The 24,927-nt window shown below is 37.0% G+C and overlaps 1 protein-coding gene across 3 annotated transcripts in view; it reads left to right on the top strand.

The window, feature by feature from the left end:
- Positions 1-24,927, top strand: part of nipbla (NIPBL cohesin loading factor a) — a 53,914-nt gene that overhangs the window by 2,935 nt on the left and 26,052 nt on the right. For all 3 annotated transcript variants that reach the window (XM_048188700.1, XM_048188702.1, XM_048188701.1), the window contains exons 3-10: positions 9,253-9,418; positions 12,584-12,720; positions 13,916-14,027; positions 14,520-14,674; positions 14,784-14,839; positions 16,798-17,176; positions 18,200-18,934; positions 24,317-24,481. In XM_048188700.1, the coding sequence (XP_048044657.1) occupies positions 9,253-9,418; positions 12,584-12,720; positions 13,916-14,027; positions 14,520-14,674; positions 14,784-14,839; positions 16,798-17,176; positions 18,200-18,934; positions 24,317-24,481 (1,905 nt within the window). The remainder of the gene's footprint in view (positions 1-9,252; positions 9,419-12,583; positions 12,721-13,915; positions 14,028-14,519; positions 14,675-14,783; positions 14,840-16,797; positions 17,177-18,199; positions 18,935-24,316; positions 24,482-24,927) is intronic.

The following is a 24,927-nucleotide window of genomic DNA, read 5'->3' as shown; positions in this document are numbered from 1 at the left end:
AGTAATTGGTTGATTATTTTGACGATTAATCGTGTAATCTGATATTTTTTGTGGTAATAAAACCAGACCCAAGTAAACAATAGCCTTTAAAATGAGTTAAAGGGATACTCCACCGTTTTTTCATATTAAACTATGTTATTCCCTTAATTAAGACGAGTTGATACATACCGCTCTCGTCTCAGTGCGTGCACTAAATCGCTCTGTCTTGCGGCGAAACTTTGTTAGCACTTAGCTTAGCCCAGTTCATTCAATAGGGGCCAAGCAGAGAAGCTACCAAACACCTCCACATTTTCCCTATTTAAATACAGTTACTCGAGTAGTGTAACTCGACCTAGGACGGTGACACAAAACAAAACGTTGCGCTTTTCTAAGCGTGTAAAATGGATAACTATATTGTATGGCGGAATACCATAGCAAGTGCTCAGGAGCACTTTGACTTGGCGCAGTAATATCTTCACTCGTGAAAAGTCCTCTCACCGGCCCCCGCTCCCTCTCCTCCTCCCTCTCATTTCCGTCAATAGAACCAACGCTCCGGCTCCGGTCTGTTCTGGTTCGTATCTTTTTTCCCTCTCACGGTCCATAAGAGCTAATTCCTCCTCTGTGTACTCGGGTTCAAACAGATATGGCTCTGGGTCTGCTACAAACAAGTCATAATCATCTACAAAGTCCGCCATTGCAAATGATCTCTTGCAGTTTGCTAATAGCACAGGTGGTAAAAGTCACGTTGGTTCTATTGACGGAAATGAGAGGGAGGAGGAGAGGGAGCGGGGGCCGGTGAGAGGACTTTTCACGAGTGAAGATATTACTGCGCCAAGTCAAAGTGCTCCTGAGCACTTGCTATGGTATTCCGCCATACAATATAGTCATCCATTTTACGCGCTTAGAAAAGCGCAACGTTTTGTTTTGTGTCACCGTCCTAGGTCGAGTTACACTACTCGAGTAACTGTATTTAAATAGGGAAAACGTGGAGGTGTTTGGTAGCTTCTCTGCTTGGCCCCTATTGAATGAACTGGGCTAAGCTAAGTGCTAACAAAGTTTCGCCGCAAGACAGAGCGATTTAGTGCACGCACTGAGACGAGAGCGGTATGTATCACCTCGTCTTAGTTAAGGGAATAACATAGTTTAATATGAAAAAACGGTGGAGTATCCCTTTAAAATACATATATAATAACAATGAGGCATTAATAATTGGTTAAAATAAAGTATCAGAAGCAAGTAATTATATAGTTTTATTGAACAACACTGTTAAAATACATAATGTAATAATATTCAACTTATGTACGTTATGTGTTATATCTAGGGCTGTGCCAGTAAACTTGACAACCGCACCACCGCGGTGGCCGAGTAGCGGTGGTGATATGCCAAACCGGTGGTGATATGCCAAAACACTTTTTTTTTGTATGTTAATGCTTTGTAATGAAGCGCAAAGCTTTGTTTACAAAAGAAATAATAGGTTAGCAATTAAATGTTACATCACAGCCATGGCTGAATGAAAGGTACGTGAGCCGATAAATTTAAGCTTTGTCGGCTTTGTATTCTGTTTTGCGATCTGGACACACAGTTATCTGCTAATTTAACAATATTCCGTTAGTTATTCCACTGGACATGGAATCTCTTGTTTCTTTTCCCAAATCTTCATTTTCACAGGGGATTATAAATGTTTCTTCCTTTGGTTTGCTTTTAATTAGGCCTTTTTTATTTGCATTCTTTACTGTGTAAAGTAGAAAAAAATGCTGTAGAACAGTTACCTTTTTGCTTGCATGTAACATTCTATTTAACACAGTTTGTGCTTGTTATTAGACTGGTAAGGCACGTCATGTTTATTTGTATAGTGCATTTCACACACGCTGGTAATTGTAGTTTCGCTTTCTCTGGCAGCCCAAAATCAAACATAGACTAAATGTCTTGCACTGGCGGAAGATAAAATTCACTTTTAAGACCTTTTGCAACAAGTGTCAGTTGCTTGTAACATCAGGAGAACACATGAAGATATTACAAAAAAGATGGTCTCTTTCCTGCTCATGTCCCACATCCCTCTCAAAGCGCAGAGTGGTGTATGATGCATCTTTATTATTTGTGTGTGTGTGTGTATATATATATATATATATATATTAGGGGTGACCCTGAATAGTCGACGATTCGAATCTTCGATAGGAGGAGCCTGATTCGACTACCAATCTCACAGACGAATCGTCGCAGAGGTGTTATGAGACGAGATATGGGGGCGCTCAATATCTGATTTTACATAGGTAGATGTACCGGTTCTTTCCCAATAGGTTAATATACAGCCTATTATGTTAGTACTATAAATAAAAATGTGAAAAGAAAGAAGCTTTTAATAAATATTTTTAATGTGCGTGAATAAATCCAACCACCCCTGTGACAGATTTAAGTTTCACTTCCATGATTCGTGACCGACAGAGGAGCATCTTTGCGGCAGGGATGAAATCTTTAACAGTGTCTGGGATAAAGTGTACAATTGGATGCACTTTGAAATGGTAAAAGATGATCCAAAAAACGTATGATGCAAGTTGTGCCAACAGCTTATGTCCTAGAACTCAACAACAACAAACATTGCGCCGCGCTTCTACCGGCCAACGAGCTGACTAATGTTAGCTGACTAGCGCGCTATTTGAAAAGACTCAAACGGACACAGGCAGATCGCGTGAAAGACTGGATTTTTCTCTCTCAATCAGGTAGGGTAGCTACAAGTGATTTCAAACTATTTCAGCCGGATGTAATATGATTTTTGGATGTTGTGTGAATGTTTAGCTAAAAAGACTGCCTCTCCAGTTTAGCGTTTATTGCCTCTGCAGTTAAAAAGACAAAGTTGGCAATTCTGGATATACTTTCGTTATTTTAATAATTTCTTTAATTTTAATTTATTTTTTGATCACTCTGGGTTATTTAATTTAACTATTTGTGGCTTGTTTTGAATATATGCTGCACTTCAGGCATTTTGCAGTTTGACTTGATCATATTTCATTTTTTTAATTAGACTACTTTCATTTATTAGAACGGTATATTCTGTTGTAATTCAATTCTGTAAATTAATGTTTGATTAAAAAAAATCTTTTTTTTTTATTAAATTAATTAATTTTTTTTGGTTTTTTTGGTGCATCAGTGTTGCGCTGTAGATTAGTTAAAGCTTGCTTGCACAGACAATTTAGCCGATGTAATTTGATTTGCAGACATATGAAATGTAGCCTATATCTATCTGTGTGGCCTAAATATATATATATATATATATATATATATATATATATATATATATATATATATATATATATATATATATATATATGTTTATTGATCCAAAATGTTTTTATTCATTTTCTTCTATATCTTTGAGAGTGTTCTGTAGATCGTGGCTGTGAATGTTTATCCACATTGCCTTTCATTTGTTTAAAAAACGTAAAATCATTGTTAGTTTCATCTATCACTTGACAGGCAGTTTGGTCGGTTTATTAGACAGATGTTTCTCTGTGCTGTGTGTGAAAGAAAATAAAAGTTGTCTTAAGCTGCGGGTAGACTATAGCCAGGCCTTCATTTTCAGTGTCCCGCTCAATCTCGTGCACAGTTCAGCGCGCAAACCTTTCAAAGTCCGTGCGCACTATCTAATGGACTGCTGTTTTTCAAGCTGCCCATCCCCCCCCAAACATATATGGTTCGACTATCAGTCGAATATATCCAATCTGATTCGAATTTATATACATATATAAAAATATGTGGTAAAAAAACTGCCACCGTCACAGCCCTAATTATATCAAATGCCTGCAGAGGGTGTCAGTGGACTGGTGATTGTTGTTGTTGTTGTTACTCTTTACAGCATGATCAAATCCTTGTTTAATATTGGACAAACAACATTTAATTCAAATGTCCATCTATCTTTAATGTTTGGCCACTTCTATACAATAGAGATGCTACAGCTAGGGCTGTGATGGTAGACATGACAACCGCGTCACCGCAGTGGTGAAGTTGCCACCGTGGTCGTGGAGTGTCACCAGCGGTAGGTAGTGTGACGTGTGTGGGTGGGTGGGTGTGTGTATGTATGTGTGTGTGTATATATATATATATATATATATATATATATATATATATATATATATATATATATATATATATATATATATATATATACACACTAAGAGTTCACGTTAACCGAAAATTTTCCATCATTTATGAATTTTTTTTTTTAGCAGTGAAGGAAAAAATCTGCAGCCTGTCCTTCATTTTGACAGATTACTGAGATGACAAAACGTTGCAAAGCGTTTTTTTAAACGGAAACGGTGGTGCGTTGAACGGGTGAACACCCTGTTCTGATGACGCAAGAGTAGCAACTATGGCAACTGAGAAGGCCGTTCTTTGTGTTCTTTTTGAAGAATTTTCGGAGCCTGATTAAATTGGTATAAATACGTGTTTAATATTACAAAATTTGCTCGATGTTACAGTCGCTGCCCTTGTCGTCCAGAATAAAAGAGAACATCCCAATCGAGTAAAGGGATTTGTGGAAACTTCTAATTGTTATACAACATTTGACTTGCACTTCATGATGAAAAGACAGACATTTCAGGTGAAGGATAATCCACTTCTTACCTCCGAGACTGTGTTGATCTATATTATTTTTATTGTGAGTATTAGGCTTATCATTATTGCTGATCACTGTTGTTGTGCTATATATATATATATATATATATATATATATATATATATATTAATTATATGATATTGTAATATTTACTATTCTGTACTTCTCTGATTATATAAAAGTTTATTATAGTGCCACTTCACAATACAGTAGCAAAATAGTAGGTCTATAGTATTTTTATGTTACATTAATACCCATTGTGCGAGCTGTCTCTTTAATACCGCGTGGTTTCTGACACACCCACCAAACAAGAGAAAACGTATCTCAAACCCGTTGCACACCGTTTCCAGGAAACGTCATTCAACCCAGAAAACGTAGCAAAACGTTGCGCACCGGTTTGAGCTTGAACGTGGCCCTGATGTTGCTTGAAGTAACTTTAATTCCCACCTCTGTCCAGTTTTTTGCTGACTATAAGTTTATGGTCAATGAATGGCTTTTCTGAGGTATAATGTTACGTGACATTGTTTGCAACACTGATTGAACTGACGTACAAATTTCGGTAAGCTACTGTATCTGTCAACATATTTTTTGATTTTCGTTCATGTTTATTTCATTCTGTACAGTAGTAAAGAGGAAAGGATGACTGCGTTCACTCACGATCCGTGACAAGTGTTCAAAGATGAAAACTGAAAAGTGACGCAGTCTTTAACTTTCTTTTTCTAATATAAATAAATGCATAGCCTATGCCTGTTTGCTTATCCTGTAAGTTTGTGAATAAAAATGAAAATGTGGACAAAATCAGAAGCTGTTAAATGTCTTATCATTAAAATATAAAAATTTAAATTACGGGTAATAATTGATGATGGATTTTTTTATGATCCTGTCCATCAAAATGACGTGAAACGCAAACTCTGATATATATATATATATATAACCAGTCACCTGCAACCTGCACTGCAGTGCATAGTGTGACGATGTGTGAATCCTCATGTTATGTTTTTATGCTGCTATTACAACATATAAAACTAAATGCCTGGAAAACAAATGTTGTTATTTTTAATGGGTCACAGTAGTGTTGTCACGATAAAGGAATTTCCAATTTTGATACGATACCTTGTAGTGTTGTCACGGTACCAAAATTCCAGTAGTCGGTACTGATGCCATGAAAATTTTACGGTTCTCGGTACCAATTTCGGTACCACAGCAAAATCTGTTGAAACTATTTTACTATTTTATATAGCCTATTTTAAAAACTTTGTGTATGTTTGTGTGTGTACATATATAGGCTACCTCAATTAAGTAAATTTGAAATATAAGAAAAACAAAAAATAAATGCTCAAACATCCATTTTGTACTGTTGAAAAAAACAGCATATGCTGGTAAGGTAGGTTATGAAGCTGGTATGCTGGTTTGAGCTGGTTCATGCTGGTCCTAAACTGGTCCTGGACCAGCATAAACCAGCTCAAACCAGCATACCAGCTTCAAAACCTACCTTACCAGCATATGCTGTTTTTTCAACAGGGGAAATAGACGTGCATGTTTATTTTAGCAATTCCGTCAGTGAAATGACACACTACAGCCTATAAAACTATGAAATAAATATCGGTAAATTATGGTAACCTAAACAATAAGAAAGTTAAATATTATTTAAAAAAACATTCGTTTTTTTATTTCCACACAAAGATGCGTCATATAGCCAAAGTCCAAAGACATTCAGGCTATGTTTGATTTTGCGCTGTCAGAGAAAACGAAAGTAAAAATCACCGGCGTGTGTGAAACGCGCTATACAAATAAACTTGACGCGCCTTATAAAGTCTAATAACAAGCACAAACTGTGTTAAATAGAAATTGACGTGCAAGCAAAAAGGTTTCTGTCCTATGGTGTTTTTTTTTCTACTCTACCACAGTAAATAATGCGAATAGCCTATAATAGGCCTCAATGCGAACGAAAGAAAGAAACGTTTAATCCCCTGCGTGAGTGAAGATTTGGGAAAAGAAACAGAGATTCCATGTTCAGTGGAATAACTAATGGAATATTGTTAAATTCTCTGATAATCGGGTGACCAGATCGCGATTCGCAAAACGGTATACAAAGCTTAAATTTATGGACTCCTGTATCTCTCATTCGGCATGAACCATAATATTTCCATGGCTGCGATGTCACATTTAATTGCTAACCTATTATTTCTTTTGTAAACAAAGCTTTGTGCTTCACTCTTGTCATATTCAAGTAAATACTGCCACAGTCCTATCAGTGAATACCGAATATACCCGGAGTCTCTGTACTACCGGTAGGCTTGGGTATCGAGTATCGATTGGAACCGGTACTAGCTTTGCGATTTTCCCGGAATCGTTCAAAAGTTTAAATTTCGATTCCTAGTTTCGATTCCCAGTCCGCCGACTGGAAGAAGAAACCGCTTAACACCAACGAAGAAGCGTCCACCGAAAGTGTTGGCATAACCGAGCGAGTCGAACATGGATAGTGTGCGTCGGCGGTCCAAAGTGTGGCTTCAATTTTCTAAATAGAACGAAATCTCGGCAAAATGCAACATTTGCGGCAAGATTGTTTCGTGCTTAGGAGGGTGCACGTCGAACATGATAAAGCACCTCCGAGTTCATGGAGTAGAAATAAATAAATCTCTTTGATGCGCTGCGCCGACCGTCCTCCGCTGCCTCTTCCTCTGGCTCCGACCCCCAGCCTGGCAATCCACACGAGATCTGATTTTTTTCGTATCCGATCTGAGCCACTTCCAAATGTGGTTTTAAATCCGATACATATCCGATCTCTGAACATGCGACCTACGTCTAAACACGCATATCCTATTCCTATTGTAATTCCAAGCCATCAAACGGCGAGGGCGGCACGTTTGCTCACTAAAATATAGCTTCAGTGTTGTATTATGAAGCAGACGTGCATGTATGCACTCGCACTAAAAATTCGCAGCTCAATATTAATGTGGGAACTTTGTCTAACATGAAAGAAATTGCGCACACACATATATTCAGCAGCTTCGCACGAGCACGCTCTCTCCCTTGCTCGCTCGAATTCATTCAAAAAACGGAATTCTAAAACTAATAAATGTAGATAAAATATCAAACACAAATTACCTTTATTTTCCGGTCTATATCCGTTCAGTCAGAATTCGCGCTGCAATACATCCATGACAGCTGTTAACTTATCCATTCTGACAGGCTAATCATGGCCACTCCATGAATTATATAAATAATTTTAATAGCACGGCCATTCAAAACCCGAGGATCTACTATCATTAAAACTATCAGTGACGATTATTTTGGGGCAGGAAGTAGCCTAATGTAAACACAGATATCGATACCAGTCGCGTCTAAAGTGAGTAGGCCTAAACACACTGGCCAAAAAATCGGATATGGTCAAAAGATCGGATTTGTGCATTAAGACTTGCAGTGTAAATGCAGCCATACACTCATGTGTAAATGTGTTTTCAATATATTCATAATTTGTAATATTTATATTCAATTTCATAGATTTGATATTTATATTGTAGTTGAAAACAGCCCTGTGAGAAATTCATAGTAAAGTTCATAAAAAGTAAAAAGTTCATAGAATTAAAATTGATGGAGAAGGTCAGACTATTTCCTTCAGAAAGACCGTTGGTTAGCTAGCTCATTTAAAATATCCTAAACTTTTTTTTTGACCCTGCCTCTTAAAAGAATCGGAATCGAGAATCGTTAGGAACCGGAATCGATACAAGGAATCGAAATCGGAATCGGAATCGTTCAAATTCAAACGATACCCAACCCTAACTACCGGTACTACAGAAATGCTGGTATCGTCACATTTTCAAAATTTCAGTACCGAAGTACCAGTACTTTTGACAACACTGATACCTTGAAAAATATCGACATTCGATACCATTTCGACACCACAGGGAAAACTGCCATATATACCACCATACAGATAATTTATCATCTCATAACGTTTTGATAATTTGGGTAATTATGTTGTAATAGCTTACATACAGCACAGGGAGGCTTTATTTGAATCGCTGAACTACATTTACAAGAAAAAAGACAAGTAAACATTCAGATAAGCAAATTACAAACGACAGCACAAATACATACAATAGAATAAAGAGACCATCCCTGATATATAAACAATAACATTATTCTTTGGTTGCCATGTAGTGTTATCCAAAGTAACAGGTGTTTTGCACATGGGTATTTAATATATATATATATATATATATATATATATATATATATATATATATATATATATATATATATATATATATATATATAATATAAACCATTTTTTTGCATATTTCCAGCATAAATAACTGCATTGTTATTTTTACTTTTATATTATAACATTTTGCTCATACTGTCCACTCCTTCCTAAAAGCTCATTTATATTATTTTATTTGTTTTAACTTAAATTTGCAATTAATGTTACTTTTTGGTCCTGTTTAATATAGAGTAATTAATTTCTTCTGGTTTCTTCTTTTCCTCGAATTGCTGATAAGTTGCTTTCATGGACATTCATGTACGCTATAAAAGGGGTGTTTTACATTGGGCGCATCAGAACATCTCTGACTGCACTATAGGTGCCTTTTAGATTTCTACCCTGGGAGATCTTGTAATAAAGAAAGCATGGCCTTATTGCACTCTGTTTTTGTGTACAGTGTTGAACCAGCTGCCCCTGCCCTCCCCTTTACCGGGCACCACCACTAAGAGCCTGCTGTACAGCGGGCGTGTAGCTGAGGAAGTGGGGCGTCTGATGGGCTGCAGGGATGAAACTCTGGTCTCTCAGCTTGCCAGCAGCCTCAACCAGGTCTCCACGGAGCACATGTGAGTTTCTGCTTACATTTGCCCTGTACATAAACCACACACCTGCATGCCTCCTCTGTCTCTGCCTATATAAAGGCGTTGGTATACATAATTTTCCACGCTCTGCTCCGTATTATGCACAGTTATGTCCACACAGCTTTCAAAGTGTACTCAACAGCGGATGGACGCGTTCGACACATGCGCAGTACAATTGCTTTTTTTTTTATACTCTACCAGACGTCAGAGGGCAGTCTCGTGTCATTTTCAGGATGTTCACTCGGCAGGATAGAAGAAGAAAAGAAGCTGATCTGCCATTGCATGCGAAGTTTAGAACAAGAACCAAAACGGAAACGATGGAGAAGGATCTGCTGCTTTATTTACTGTTGTGTATCTCTCTTTATGCACTCTTATCACAACTGTGTATATTGCCACCTAGTGGCATCCGTGGACAGAAAGCTACATCATGTGGACAGTGCGTGGAGTGTCAGAGAACGTGGACAGCCAAAACATACTTTGGGCTTAAAGGATTAGTTCACTTCAGAATTCAAATTTCCTGATAATTTACTCATCCCCATGTCATCTAAGATGTTTGTCTTTCTTTCTTCAGTCAAATAGAAACTAAGGTTTTTGAGGAAAACATTCCAGGATTTTTCTCCATATTGTGGACTTCACTGGGGTTCAATGGGTTGAAAGTCCAAATGTCAGTTTCAGTGCAGCTTCAAAGAGCTCTACATGATCCCAGACGAGGAATAAGTGTCTTATCTAGTGAAACGATCGGTCATTTAAAAAAAAAAAAAAAAAAAAAAGTGTATACGTTTAACCACAAATGCTCGTCTTGCACTGACTCTGCAATGTGAGCCACGCATTACGTAATCAGGTTGAAAAGGTCACGCGTGACGGAAGTACCACGGTAAAAAAAAAAATTTCTCCTCCAACTTCAAAATCGTCCGACATCATTGTTTTACCTTTTTTTTTTTTTTTTGTAAAGGCCGTTTGACTTAGTCTTTGCACATTCACTTTGTAGACACTGGATTGATACTTCAGCCTACGTCACGTGTGACCTTTCCAACATAATTACATAATGCATGGCAGAATCGCAGACTATTTAGATAATTTACTCACATGGGGGTGAGTAAATTATCAGGAAATTTTAATTCTGAAGTGAACAAATCCTTTAACTCTCTGCACTTGCAGGTCTATCTGTACTTAGGGCCCTATGAAATCTGTTTTATTTTTTCCCAAATTCATTTTTCGCCATTTTAATTTTTCTGGATTCTGATTTTAATGGTTTAATTAAATTTAATTAATAAAGAAAATGGTTGTCTAATCAGTTGAATTTATAAAACTTTAACAATATAATAATTAGGGCTGGGTAAAAAAATATCGATTTCTCAATTTTAATCGATTCTCATTTTTACGAACCGATATCGGTTCTCAAATCCCAAGAATCGATTAGTCTAGTCTGTTTTCAGTTGATGAATGAGCAGAATATGTAGCGCCTCCCATTCAATAAATCGCAGTAATCTTTGTCACTTTTGATATGAAGCAAAGTCTCAGATTTCAAATGATGTCCGTCTTATTATGAGATTCAAAAAATAAATACCGTTTTGGCGCTGTTTAATGTGGCGTGACAGATCGCTTTAGCGCCTCAGTTAAAGAGAAGCGGCAGCACGGAGCGCATGTGAACATCCTCTCCTCTGCTTTAATACCAGTTACAGCGTGAAATAAACATGAATGAACATCTGAAGGTATGTTAAAATATACAGTACAACTTAACGATCACATCCGTAACATGTCTTGTGGAATAGCTCAATCATTGTTTCAACCTCGGAAAGACGTCAATAAAACCGCTTGTAAACAATGTCACGTAATGTCACATTTACCTCGGAAAAACATATTCAGTGACCATAAACTCATTAGTCAGCTAGAAAAGTGTACTTTAGAAAGCAACATTGTAATAAATATAGCTATGCACTGTTATATATTCATTATAATTTCATTATAAAAGTTCTTCAATATTTAATGCATGTTTGAATAAATCAGTTATGACAGCTGCAATTTAAATTTTGTACATTGAGTGTAATTTAAGTGTTTGTATATAAATAAGTTAAAGGTCCTCTAAGCGATGTCACGCATTTTTAGGCCAAAACATTTTTTGTCACATACAGCAAACATCTCCTCACTATACACTAGCTGCCTGTCCCCTGAACACACTGTAAAAAAAACACGGTCTCTGTAGTCGCCACAAGCTCCAAAAACGGCAACAAAAACCAACTGGTGTAGCCTGGACCACAAAACATAATAAACATGCTCCAGCCAATAACCAACAAGAATGATTTTAAATGCGCGTTCATGACTGTTTCAGGAAGCACGGATGGGAGGGGAGGAGGAGGCGGAGGGAGGGTCTAGCTAGCCTCTGTTTTGTTTGACAACACTTCGAACGTCAACAGGAAGTTAATCCGCTCAGGATCGCTTAGAGAACCTTTAATTTAACCTTCAATATTATTATAGTAGTACCAACTGACATGTGTAGTTTACAGCTTTAGTTGAGAATTTTCCTCTAGAATATTTGCCATTTACTGTAACTGAAATACTACATCCAAAATAATTAATCATCGAATCGAATCGAATCAAATCAAAATCTAAACCATGTGAATAGTAATCGAATCGTGAAAATTGTCAATACCTAGCCCTAGTAATAATTCATATAATAATAATAATTAAATATATTTATATTTCTGGATTCAGTTTTTAATTTGTCAGAAAAAGTGGTACCAAATTAATTAAAAACATAAAACTAATAGTTTAAGTAATCTTTTAAAATGTAATCAAATTAAATGCTAGGTAGTGCTGCACAAGAGGTTTACAGTTTAAATTAAAACTTGATTCTTTATAGGAACGTCACAAAATTTTTTTTTATCAATAATGTTTTAATAAACTATTGCAAGGAAAACAGGAAGGACTGCAGTTTAATATTAACAGTAGTCCATATCACATTTAAGTGTACAGCCCTACTTTTGATTTAATAATTCAAAATTTGCCAGACTTTGAGAGATTCCATGTTATATGGTAAATTCCATTTTTTTGACTGGATTCTGAGATTGTGCATTTTCTGCATTGTGGAAATCATAGGGCTCATGCACTCTGTCAGGGGTCTGTGTCTCAAATCTGATATGTTTTCCACAGAGAGCTAAAGGACAGCCTGGGCAGTGATGATTTGGAGGGAGATGTTCCAGTTCTGCTGCAGCTTTTGCTGTCCAGGAACCCCAACATTTTCAGGAATAAGACTGCACCCAGCACTCCCCAGTATCCGGCCCAAGCAGGTAAGAGTAATTTTAAGCGTATAGGGAAACGTATATTACTACAAGGTTAACAGACTGCGCTTGCTGTCAGTTCAACCTGAGGAAATGACATGTACAAAACTGTGCTGTGTTTGCTTTTGTAATGCTGCATTCACGCAGGGTGTCAGCGTTAACGCTTCTCGTTTACTTTGAATGGGTGACGTCATGCGTTGCCGAACTGAATTGTGGGTTCCGTCGCGTCGCTTTACTCGTGTTGCTCATGGCAGAAGTTGAAGATTTCTCAATTTTTTTTTTTAAGAGCCAAGGCAGGCGTCAGCCAATCAGATCACCTTATGCAAACACTCTAGAGCAGTCGCTAGCCAATTGCATTCATGCAACAACGAAAAAAGTAACGTGATTGGCTGTTATCACTATAACGGTCATGTCAACACAAGCTTCAGACACGCCCTCCGTCAAGCGTTGATGCTGACGCCCCGTGTGAATGCAGCGTAACAATTCTAACTGATGGGTGCATGTGGTGGAAATTCACCTGTAAGATGAAGTCCGGTCACTCGGTAGTAAAAATCAAGCAATTTTATTTTTCTCATATGAGCCCAGGTAGTCTTTCTTACAAAGTATTTATTTAGTACAATCATACATTTTCATTTTATTTTCTCTCTGCAGCTTGTGTCCTTCTGATAAGACGGATTCTGCCTCCCTTTTCTCTCCCAAAACATAGTTACCATTAGGACTACAGAAAGAGGCATTGTTTTTTATGACCTTGTGATGTTCCATTATACTAAGAAAATAATTTTGAAACAACAGAGAAGAAAACCAAATGGATTATTTCTCCATAACATAACCGTTAGTTTATTAGTTGTGTGTTAAAACCATCAATATATAAATAAATGTTTCCACATCCAATATACTTGCCACTGCTCCATTCTTCACTAACAGCCTGCATTACATTGACCACATCACAAAACAATCCATGCTGATATGTGTCAAAAGTTATACGTTGCAAACTCATCTATTTTAAAATATCCTGTTTTATGTTCTGTGACTTCATTGCGATGACATGACTGATTGATGTCATTCTTTCCTACTTTAGAAGCAAAGCTAGCCATATTTAAACATTTAGTAAACATCTCAAGTAGTGTTTTGTTGTTAGAGTTTTGCTTCCCTGTTTGTGTTGTTATTCATCCAGGTCATTATTCACATTCTTGTTTTTCCGCAGGTATAAGTCAGCAGTCAATGGCACCGCCGTATAAAATCACGCATGGCTCCATGCAGGGAAGCCCAGCCTCTGCCAATTACCAGCAGGCCTCTATGTCCCACAGCCCCTCTGGGTGAGCCTGCTTTCTAATTCAGTTTTCATGTGAAGGACTTGATTGTGCTTCTATTTGTGTCACGTCCAGTTGCGTTTTGTTACAAAACAAACCAACAGCTGCTGTTATTTACTATTATCGCCAGCATCCAGCATGTTTCAATAACAATGTTACGTGTGGGGTTTAATGCGGGATTTATTTCGGTATTAACACATTAATGCTATGCTAAGGAAAAAACAAATATAAATGTCAACATTGCTTTAACATAGCATAGCACATATCACAATTTGTATCTGAAAAAAATCCCAATTTTTTTTTTTTTTTACATAAAACATTATCAGCTTGATAATCATACATTTTATTTGTCTACCCTTTCATTTTCTTTCTTTTTATGAAGAAAAATTATTTAGAATAAATAATTGTTAATGTTTTTTGTTTTTTTTAATGGTTCAATGTTGGCAGGTAGGTTTAATAGTCTCTGTTGACCATGTCCTCTCCTGTTCCTTATGATAGGCGTTTTGTGGCGGGGCAGCCTGGTTCTGGTGGACGGTTTCTGCCTCAGCAGAGCAGCCCAGTGCCCAGCCCATATGCCCCCCAGAGCCCTGCTACTGGCTACAGACAGTACTCACACCCTCCAGCCTACAGTCAACACCAGCACCTACAGCAAGGTCTGCACAACGATGCACACATAGACAGCCCTATACAGCAGCTCTTCCATGCATCAAGATCTTTCAAAGTTTTCTGGCTCATTTAGACTTCTGTTCTGTTTTTTTCCAGGTTCAGTAGCAAGTCCGATGATTCCAGGAGGCATGAGAAATGTTCATGAAAATAAGGTAGAAATTCTAGGGCTGTCACGATTATGAAATTTGGCTGACAATTAATTGTCTAAGAAATAATTATGATGATTAATTGTCAGTTTTAGGGCTTTGTCATACATTTTGTGTGCTTCATTTATTACATGTCAGCAATCATTAACTAAATCCTTTGGTGGTCATGTGCAGTGTAAGATTAATACACTTGACACCTTTACATATTAAAGTAATTTATTAAATTCTGTAAATAACAGAAACAATCACAGACTGATCATCACACAAAAGGCTGTAAATGTTCTTCCCAAACAAAGCTAGCTCTCTCTCTCTCTCTCTCTCTCTATATATATATATATATATATATATATATATATATATATATATATATATATATATATATATATATATATATATATATATATATATACACACATACATACTCCACAAAAAAAGAGAAACGTCCTTCCACTTTCAAAAGCTTTTTTTCCCGCAAATTTGTCAAAATATTTGTATGAACATAAAGGTACAACTACTGAGACATAAAGGCCCTGTTTCCACCTGGTATTAAGATGCATTTTGGTCGATCGGATCACAAGTAGACGACTCTAAATATAGGTGTAAACGTAGTGTGAAACATTTTAAACTTGTCTGCTTTCGACTACTTCCAGAGGTAGTCGAAAACGCATTCGACTGGATTGCTTTCATAGTGGAAATGCTCAATGCATTCGAACAGCCACAAAAGACTGCCTACTCTCCATCTACTGACCTAATGCATAAACATTATGGAAAACGCACTAGCCAGATGGGATTTAAACTTTGTCGGCTGAAGACCCAAGTTTGGTTTGAAGACGAAAGCACAATGTTCTCTCATATGTTTTCCATCATCATGGGCATGTTCATATGTAAATTGTGTGAGCTTATTTTGTCCATTAGCTCGAAAGATCTGAAAAAACAAACAAACAAACATACATTTACCCACCCCTAACATACATTTACCCACATACATAGACCCTCCCCTCAAAGAAATCAGGACAGAAGTGGTTGAAAGTGGGAAAAAAAGAGGCACTAGGTGTAAAAACACTAGGTGTAAATGGGTATGTGTTTCCCTCATCCACTTGTGATCCGATCGACCAAAACACATCTTAATACCAGCTGGAAATGGTCAAATTTAACAACGTTCACAAATATTTGACAAACAGAAATGGAATAATGAGTCCCTGAACAGAGCGAGGGTCAATATCAAAAGTAGCATACGGTAAGTAGCAGTCAGTATGTGGTGTGTTCACCATCTGCTTTAGGTGCTACAGTGCATTTCATCCTTATGGACTGAGAAAGATTTGCCAGCTCTTGCTTTGAGATGTTACTCCACTCTTCCGCCAAGGCACTTGCAAGTTCTCAAATACATCTGGGGGTACATATGGTCACATTTGGTTTGGCACCGCAAGGACGATCAGCTGTCCTTCCTGTCTCCCTGTAGCATTGTGTCAGGTGTCTTACATTACGGACATTGCAGTTTATTGCTCTGGCCACATCTGCAGTCCTTATGCCTTCTTCAGCAGGACTTTGGCATGTTCACACAGGTGTTCAGGGACCCTAGGCATCCTTCTCCTGGTGTTATTCAGAGTCAGTAGAAAGGTCTCTTTAATGTTAAGTTGTTGTTGTTTAATGTAAGTTATTGGAACTGTGACAAGGACTGTTCCATGTGCAAAAATTGTATATGGTTGACTGAACAAGCCTGAAAAACTTGTTTAAACACATTCCAATAAAGATCTGCAAAGCTTATATAGCTACTGGAATTAAAAGCGATTACCTGACCAAATTACTGGGAAATCGGCAGAGCAACATTGTTTGAACACAATAATTGTGCTTATCCGAAATACCCGTGGTTAAATCAAATAACCATGATCAGATAGTCTGTTCTCAATGTAACAGTCACTCCTTAAGAAGCTGTTCTAATTGTGTTTTTCTCGGTAAACCCTTAGGATCAGATGAGGACGGGTTTCACGTCTCACATACTGCAGTCATCTCCACCTTACACCCCTCCTTGTGATGGAGCTCAAGACTTGCATCTGGGCTCCCCGGAAAAGCTGCGCGGTTTAAAGCCTAATGAGGGAGAGCGGGACACCGCCGATAAGGCTGCAGTGTATGATATGGTGGGCTCACCGTCAAAAGACACACTAACTCACACTAAGCTGATCCTGAGGCAGTCACGGACGAGGCCAGCGGAGGTGGAGCTTGGGGGAATGTACCCAGGCTCAGACCCAGAAGGAGAACTTGTGGAGGCTCTTGCCGCGATAGAAAGAATGGAAAGTGAAGCGGCCATGGAAACGGACCGTGGCGCTAAAGAGGTGCAGGACAAAGGTATGTCATTAAACACTTTGTCTTTAAAACTAATATTTGCACTTTTTTTAATATTTGAATCTTCTAAAATAAAATACTTAAATTATATTCCAAATGGTTACTGATATATCAAACATCCCTGATCTCTGTTCAGGCTGCACAATCTATTTAGCAAAACACTATTGTTTAAATTTTTGAAAAAAGCCTCTTATGCTCTCCAAGGCTGCATTTGTTTAATCAGAATTACAGTAAAAACTGTAATATTATGAAATATTATTACATTAAAAGCTTTCTTTAGTTTTCTATTTAAATGGGTGCTGTCAATAGATGAAAAAAATTAACTAATCACACATTTTTCTGTAATTAATTACGATTAGTCGCACATAAACATATAGCCCAAAGCTGGTTTCAGTTTGTTTTTAGTTTTAAATGAATTAGTTTTGGCTCGACGTTTGTATAGCTATTTTTTTATTATTATTTTTTATTTTTGTGGAGTGAAGGGAACTAAAATTCCTGTAGCTATGTTTATAGTATAATGTTTGTAAACATTTCGCTTTATTTACCTGTAATTTACAATATTTATGAATGTAATAATAAAATGTGACTTATATGCTACTTATGTTTTTTTTGTTTGTTTTTTTTTCTCTTAAAAACACTATTTTATATGGGTAGCTTATTTTTTAACCATGCAGCAAACGTTTTAAAATATCTTGAAAATTACTTTAAAAATGTCTTAAATTACTTTTTAAGCCATTTAACTGATAATATTAATCAGTCAAAATTCTTAATGTCTTAATAAATGAAAGAAAGGAGAAATTGAATTTTGAAAATTAAAAAGAAAATGAATTCTGTTTTAGGACATTATTTTGAACAAATTTCCATAATAAAAATAACTATCACAGTAATGTGAATCTGAGAATCACCGTTGACAATAATAGGAATTATTCTCGTTATTATAGTGGACATTACTGTAATGAGAATTTGTCGGTAAAATATGACCTGAACACGTGAGATTCAATGTCCCGTGCATGTTTCTCTCTGTAGATAAGCCTTTGAAGAAGCGTAAACAGGACTCCCATCCGCAGGAGCCTGGTGCAGCTGGCACAGCTGGTTCAGGCTCTGGGGCTCCAGGTGGGGGAGGAGGGGCTAACGCTGGGCACAGGCTGGCCCCTCAAGAGGCCAGTGCTGCGGGCACCAGTGCCAGCCGCCCGGGCCTGCAAGTGAGTTTGGAGCAAGCGGGAAGAGTGGAGGACGCATGCATGGGCATGCCTATCCCTGCCAGCGAGGCTCAGCGCTGGCCTCAGGAGCCGCAGGAGGGCGTCACCCCGAAGCCCGTCAAACACAAGCACGACCATGCTCCAGAACACCGGCATCGCCATGATGAGAAGCAGCCCGATACCCCGCGGCAGAAACACAGACCTGAAGGTCGGCATGCCGACGTCAGCACGCAGCGTGAAGCTCAGTCGGGGAGTAAACCGGTCGAACTTCCTCCATACATGCTGGGTGAAAACACCGGTTCGGGAGCGCTTAAGAACTTCACCATTCCCAAAATCAGAAAAGGGGGAGATCACGGAGGCGGAGATCTTCCAGAAGGCTGGAAGCAGCCGTGTGTGCGGCTGGAGAGATTAGAACCTGAGATGGACGTGAAGAAGAGCGTCAAGCCTGTGGTTGTTCTGCAGAAACTCTCCATAGATGAAGTGCAGAGGCTCATGAGAGAGAGAGACTCACGTGGCTCCAAGTCCGGCAAGAACAGACTCTCCTCTGGGAGATCTGGGAAAGGTAGGGGAACTCCTTTTATCTTTGTCTCATTCCAGTTTGAACGACTTTCCCACTTTGAGAACATCATGATGGGTTTTTTTTTTTTTTTTTTTTTTTTTTTTGAATTGGACGAACAGCCTGGCAGGGAGAAATATTACTTGGCTACTTGTGTGAGGGCAGTTATGCAAGTTTCTTGGGTTTTCCAGCTGGTAAGAGCTGAACCATTACTGCTTTGGGTTTTTTTTTAACACTTTGAAATGGCTCTTTATAAGTGGATGTCAATGACTAGTGTCTCATTTATATAGCCAGACTTAGTTGTGTGATGGGTAAGAAATGTAGAATACATAAAGGAAAATCGGTTGTAATAGTACTGTTAAATACATGGTTGTATTTAGTTATTTATGTAGATATCTAAAAGTAATACTAAATAATTAGTAAAAGCTGATATTGTTGAATTGCTGTTGGTTTGATTGTCATGATCAGTGTTATTTTAGTGTTTAGTATTTATTAATATTTTGAATTGGCTTTTATTTTTAGATTTTCAGTATGAATTTTGGTTTTGATTTTAATGTTATTTTTTCTAAATATTTCTATATAGCTTTAGTTTTTATTTCAGTTTTAGTTATTTTAATCCTTAAACTTACATTTATTTTAATTCCATCAGATGCCAAGGCATCATTTCTAATTTTATTTTACAGTGCCGTAGTTACATTTGTAATTACTCAAATAACTATTGAGTAATATTAATTAACTACATGTACTTACTATAGAGTTACAGTTAGGGTTAGGGATTGGTTTAGGGTGTAATTATGCATAATTTACTGTTATTACTAGAGTAAGTACATGTAGTAACGTGTAACTATGGCACTGTAAAATAAAGTGTTACCGAATTCGGACCTAACAAAAATACAAAAAACAGTGAATTTAAAAACATAAAACATTCACACACATCATGTAACCATTCCTACTCAACCCGCTCCAAGTGGGATTCGAACCAGCGTCTCAGGCATGGGAGGTGGACTCACTGACAAGGACTCTAAAGACCACAGTCTCTAGTGTCAGTCGTTAGCGCACCTCTTGAGGCCAGAGAAGTGAGGTTTATTTGCAAACCATTGTCTTACTAGCTTGCCTTTAAACATGCATATCAGGCTATCATCACCTACAAAAGATTACAGTTATGGCCGTTTAAGAGCCTAATGATGTAACTCAACTATTTTGTAGTAAACAACCATCCAGATTTGATGGCCAACTTAATGAACAAAAACAGTCTTTCGGGTCTTTCTATATTACCATAATTATCGTAACAGGCACACACTAACAGGGTTTTTCATAAAATCCTTATCACAGGAGAAAAAAACACTTTAACAAGCATGTATTTTGGGTATTTTAATATTAAGAGAACAAGATTTGTATTTTGAAAACACTATCATATATACAGTGTTTCCCACAGGATTGTGTGTTTTCTGTGGTGGTTGTATCTCTGTCCCTATAGGGGGGTCCGGGGGCATACAAAATGTTGTACATTTTAAAGATAAATTAATTAATCTGGTGCACTTTGAGAGTTCAAAATTAAAAGCTTCAACCCATGTTAAGTGAACTGAACAAAGAAAAAGTCTTGTACCTGAACTTTAAAGGGGACTCTATAGTGCTTGTGTGCTAGAGATGTGCGTATCAGCTCTAACATCACCCAAATCCGCTGTTAAAAATAAATCATCCAACTGCCCAAACCTACGATATTCTCTGATCTAGATATCTGCACCTGATCATCACAAAATAATTATTCAAATTCTCAGTGTTAAGCATAATGATATAATAACATATTGCACTTGAGAAGGCTGCTTTTAAATAAAAATCTCAAATAAAAGTTCTTCTTTGGCAAAATTACATTTCCTTAATAGCCTGTAAACATAGGTTTCACTCCCTTCAAATTAAAATTGTTACTGTTTCATTACATCATTGTTGAAGAAACACTCATCAGAATAATTTCTGTTAAGCTTGTGTATATTTTTAGTTAATGCTGTTAAGTTTTTAAGCAATATCTCATGGGGGGGTTTTCCTTTGTTTTTAGATAATGACCACTAGAAGGTGCTCTAGGCATATGCTTTCCTTGATTGGTTTTCCCTGGATAGAAATACGTTGTCGTTGAAAACAAAAGTAAAAGAGTAACGCACATTCCTTGTGTTTTACCTAGAGATCGACCGATATATGTAGTTTTAGCAATATTTTTCCCGATATTTAATCATTTTACCATAATCGGTTAAAGGTTTTTAGTGCTTCCCACAGGTTTGAAATATACTTGCGGTGGTAGCCAGGCGAAAAATCCTCCTATTACCCACGGCACAAAAATGGTCTACTACATGTGACAAACAAATAATGTGTGATTTTTAACAGTATTTTTATTTATTGAAATTAAGTTTAATTACATAGCATGCTATTACATTTAATTACATACTAATATTATGCATTATTATGCATTGTGAATTATGCAGAATTGCAGCATTTAAATGGTTCTCCTTTTCCTATGTTCTCCTTGCTGTCATATAGTGTCTCTCTCAGTGAATGGGACACAGATTTACTATGAATTAAATGAAAATCAAATTCATTGTGTAACCAAAATACCAATAATGCCCAAAAGAAAAAGAAAAAACTTTTAATTACTTTGACTTTTGTCTACTGACTTTTAATTATAAACAACCCCGAAATACACCGGGACTTTTATTTTGAAATGTCTATACCATTGCAGGCTGATCCTTCAGATTCTTGCAACCGTATAAAACATTTTATATAAAGGCCATGAAGTAGACATTATAATAATTCATCAACTTGAGTTCATTAGCAATCGCTTGGCATAATTCTGCGCTTTTCATTAATTGAGAATCACTTTGAAGCAGTCTGAACATAGAGTCTGAAGCGCTGTTGCGTGAGCTTGTAGGACGCGCAACAGCGCCGCCTTGTGACTTTGCAAAATGCAGCGCCCGTGGGAATGTCAGCGGGAGTAAACAGTTCTGCCGCACACATAACGAGCAGGTATGAAACGACTAGCTATTCGATCGCGGATGGTTTCATTATCTTGCGCGGATATAAAAATATAAGAGGATAAAAATAATAAAAGCAAAAATGTGTCTCCAAATATACTTGGGCAGCCGTTATTATACGTGGGCGGTCTGCCCAAGTAAAGTCTATGTGTGGGAAGCACTGCTTTTGTAATATTGGTTTTACCGATAAACGCCACCATCTTGTGGGTGTTTTGAGAATTGCACGCAGGATCGGCATTACAGCGCATCTGAGAGGAGACGAGACAGTTGCGTGCACAGGTATTTACCTGTTTTGCTGTAATAAGTAAACTTTATTTAACATAACAGCCATTAGTGCACAAATTAGATGTTACATAAATGCTTGAAATGTAGCTATGCAGCTCGTCTCTAAGAACTAGAGACAAGCTCACGGAGTCACATAAAATAATCCGTCAAGTCCTGTACCAATAAAGATGTAACTTTGCATGAATTAAATAATACAGCCATGAATAAGCACATGTTGGAAATAAAAGCGCTGAATTTAATTCTCTCTCTGTTATCTATGCTCATCATTAGTCTCGTGAAATCATCTGCATTTTGCTTTTCACTCAGCGGGTTGATAGGAAATGCTCCAGCACGGCCATGGAACTTTTAACAAGATTCACTTGTTTAAAACGCGGTTATATTGTAAATGTTTATATAATTACGATTAATTCGCTAACAAACATCCAAGTAAACACAACTCTATGGAAATTAATTATTTATTATCTCCGCGAGCCATCGCAGTTTGAGTATAGTTCTGTGTAAATGCATAATCTAGAATGAAAAAAAAACATTATTAATAATTCTGATATAACATACCAGTTGAGAAATGCAATAAAATGTTTTGTTTGTTATATTCCAGAGGTTATTTAGTTATTTCACATTATCCAGTGAATTATTCTTCGCTCTTTGCAATTAAACAGCTTATAAATCTACTAAAACTGTAGTTTAAAATTAAGTATTACATTTCTGCAAAGTTGATATGACTCCTGTCTTTAATTTATTTTCTCCATTTGAAAACATTAGACATTCTACATTGATTTTGCTTATTGTTAATATTAGTGTTGCTGCTGTTGCTTTTTATAAATACAATTATTTTTGTGATATGAAGATTAAAATTAACATGAAAGACTACTAATTTTCAACAAAACAACGAATTATTATGGGGCAGAATGCTGACTTTTCTACACTACAACCTAGTTCTGCTCAACTGGGAGTATTAATAAATTAATTAAGAATTAATTAAGTAGAATTAATAACATTGAAGGCTTTTCAATTCACAAATCACCAACGTTCACCATGAAGTAGCAATGCTAATTGAAACCATGGTATTGTGGCAGAAATGTTTTTCATTACTTTCAAGGTTTGTACAACCTTTTGTTCGTACCAAACAAATTTTTATTTAAAAAAAAAAAATAAAAGACATGAAATTTTCACTATAACCAGTAGATGATGGCAGAAGAGCACTTACTGACTTATTAGCCATTTCCACTCCCCAATATATGGAAAAGTAGGAAGTCACAAAGTTTTATAAAAAACAAAAACTTTTCTTCAAATTGTGACTAAATTACACAAAGCAAGTAAAGAGTGCTCCTTTTATATTCACTGAAGCTGTTGGTCAGTTCAGTATGATACTATAAAAGAACAATGGGAAATTTAATAAGAGTAGAATATTTAAATTTTCCCTATAAAAATTTGTTTTTTGCTCATAACTGTTGTTAATAAATGTTAATTTTATCTGCATCTCAATTCAAGATCAGTGCTTTACTGTCAAATTTCCAATAAACAAATGTAATTTTATTAGAAACTGCACTTATTAATGCAAAACAATAGTGATATTATGATTAAATTAACTTTGTGATTAAAAATCCCCCCCAGCACTAGCAAATTAGGTGCTGGTGCCACCATCTGTAAAACTTGGTGGCACTGTTGCTACCGCTCTTCAAATATTAGTCTGGAGCCCTGCCCCTGCTTCATTGGTCTGATTTCACACTCAACTTGATTTTATCGAACCCTGGTGCATTTGCTTTTATCTTGCACCATTACAAGCATGCATGGTGCATGATAGAAAACAGAGCGCGGGTCAATATATTTTGTTTTTTATTAATTTGGTGCATTATGTGCAGAGTGAATCACGCCACAGTTCCAGTGCAACCAAACTCAGACCACTTAGGTTCGGTACCCCAGTGCTCCCCCAGATTCACATAACAGATTTCACATTACCAATTTTCATGTGAACCATGTACTGTCCCCTGTTTCAAACTGAACTGCCAGTGTTGAAAGCACCCTAAATCAATGTGACAACACTGTAAGGCAGTATAAGTTGAATGTGAGTCTTTGTGCACAGGTGGAATAGACCCGTCCGTGCTGAAGGATCTTCCTCCTGAGCTGCTGGCAGAGATAGAGTCCACCATGCCCCTGTGTGAGCGGGTGAAGATGAACAAGCGCAAACGCAGCACTGTTAACGAAAGGCCTAAATATGCGGAGGACAGCTCAGAGGACGAGGATTTCTGTGAGTAGCATTGCTTTCCACCACTACAATGATCGCTGTCAACTCCCACACAAAGACGAATGCCAAATCAAGAGACAGTGCTTAACAATACTGAACATTCTCTTAACTAAGTTAATGAGGTGCGTCCTGAGATGCTTTGTAAACAGTATTAATGGCCGTACATGGCAGATTCCTCTGTAATAATAATTTCACCCATTCAAGCAAACAGATTGCTTATTGATTGGAGTAGAATTTAATTGTCAAATTTACAATAAATTTCCTAGTAAAATTGTTTTAAAAAACAGCAGGTAACACATTGAATTAATTTGAAATTTTGACGTTGATAGACTGAAATATTATGTTCTTTTAAACGTACTTCAGTAATCTTTGCTTTATTTACAACTTTATTTTTTTAAGTGTGTATGGAAATTCATAATTCAAAATAATCAGTCACTTGCTCAGTCAAG

The sequence above is a fragment of the Megalobrama amblycephala genome, linkage group LG4 (assembly GCF_018812025.1).
Source record: "Megalobrama amblycephala isolate DHTTF-2021 linkage group LG4, ASM1881202v1, whole genome shotgun sequence".
Lineage (NCBI taxonomy): Eukaryota > Metazoa > Chordata > Actinopteri > Cypriniformes > Xenocyprididae > Megalobrama > Megalobrama amblycephala.
The sequence above is the reverse complement of the archived record's forward strand: the minus strand, read 5'-3'. Positions and strand labels throughout refer to the sequence as shown.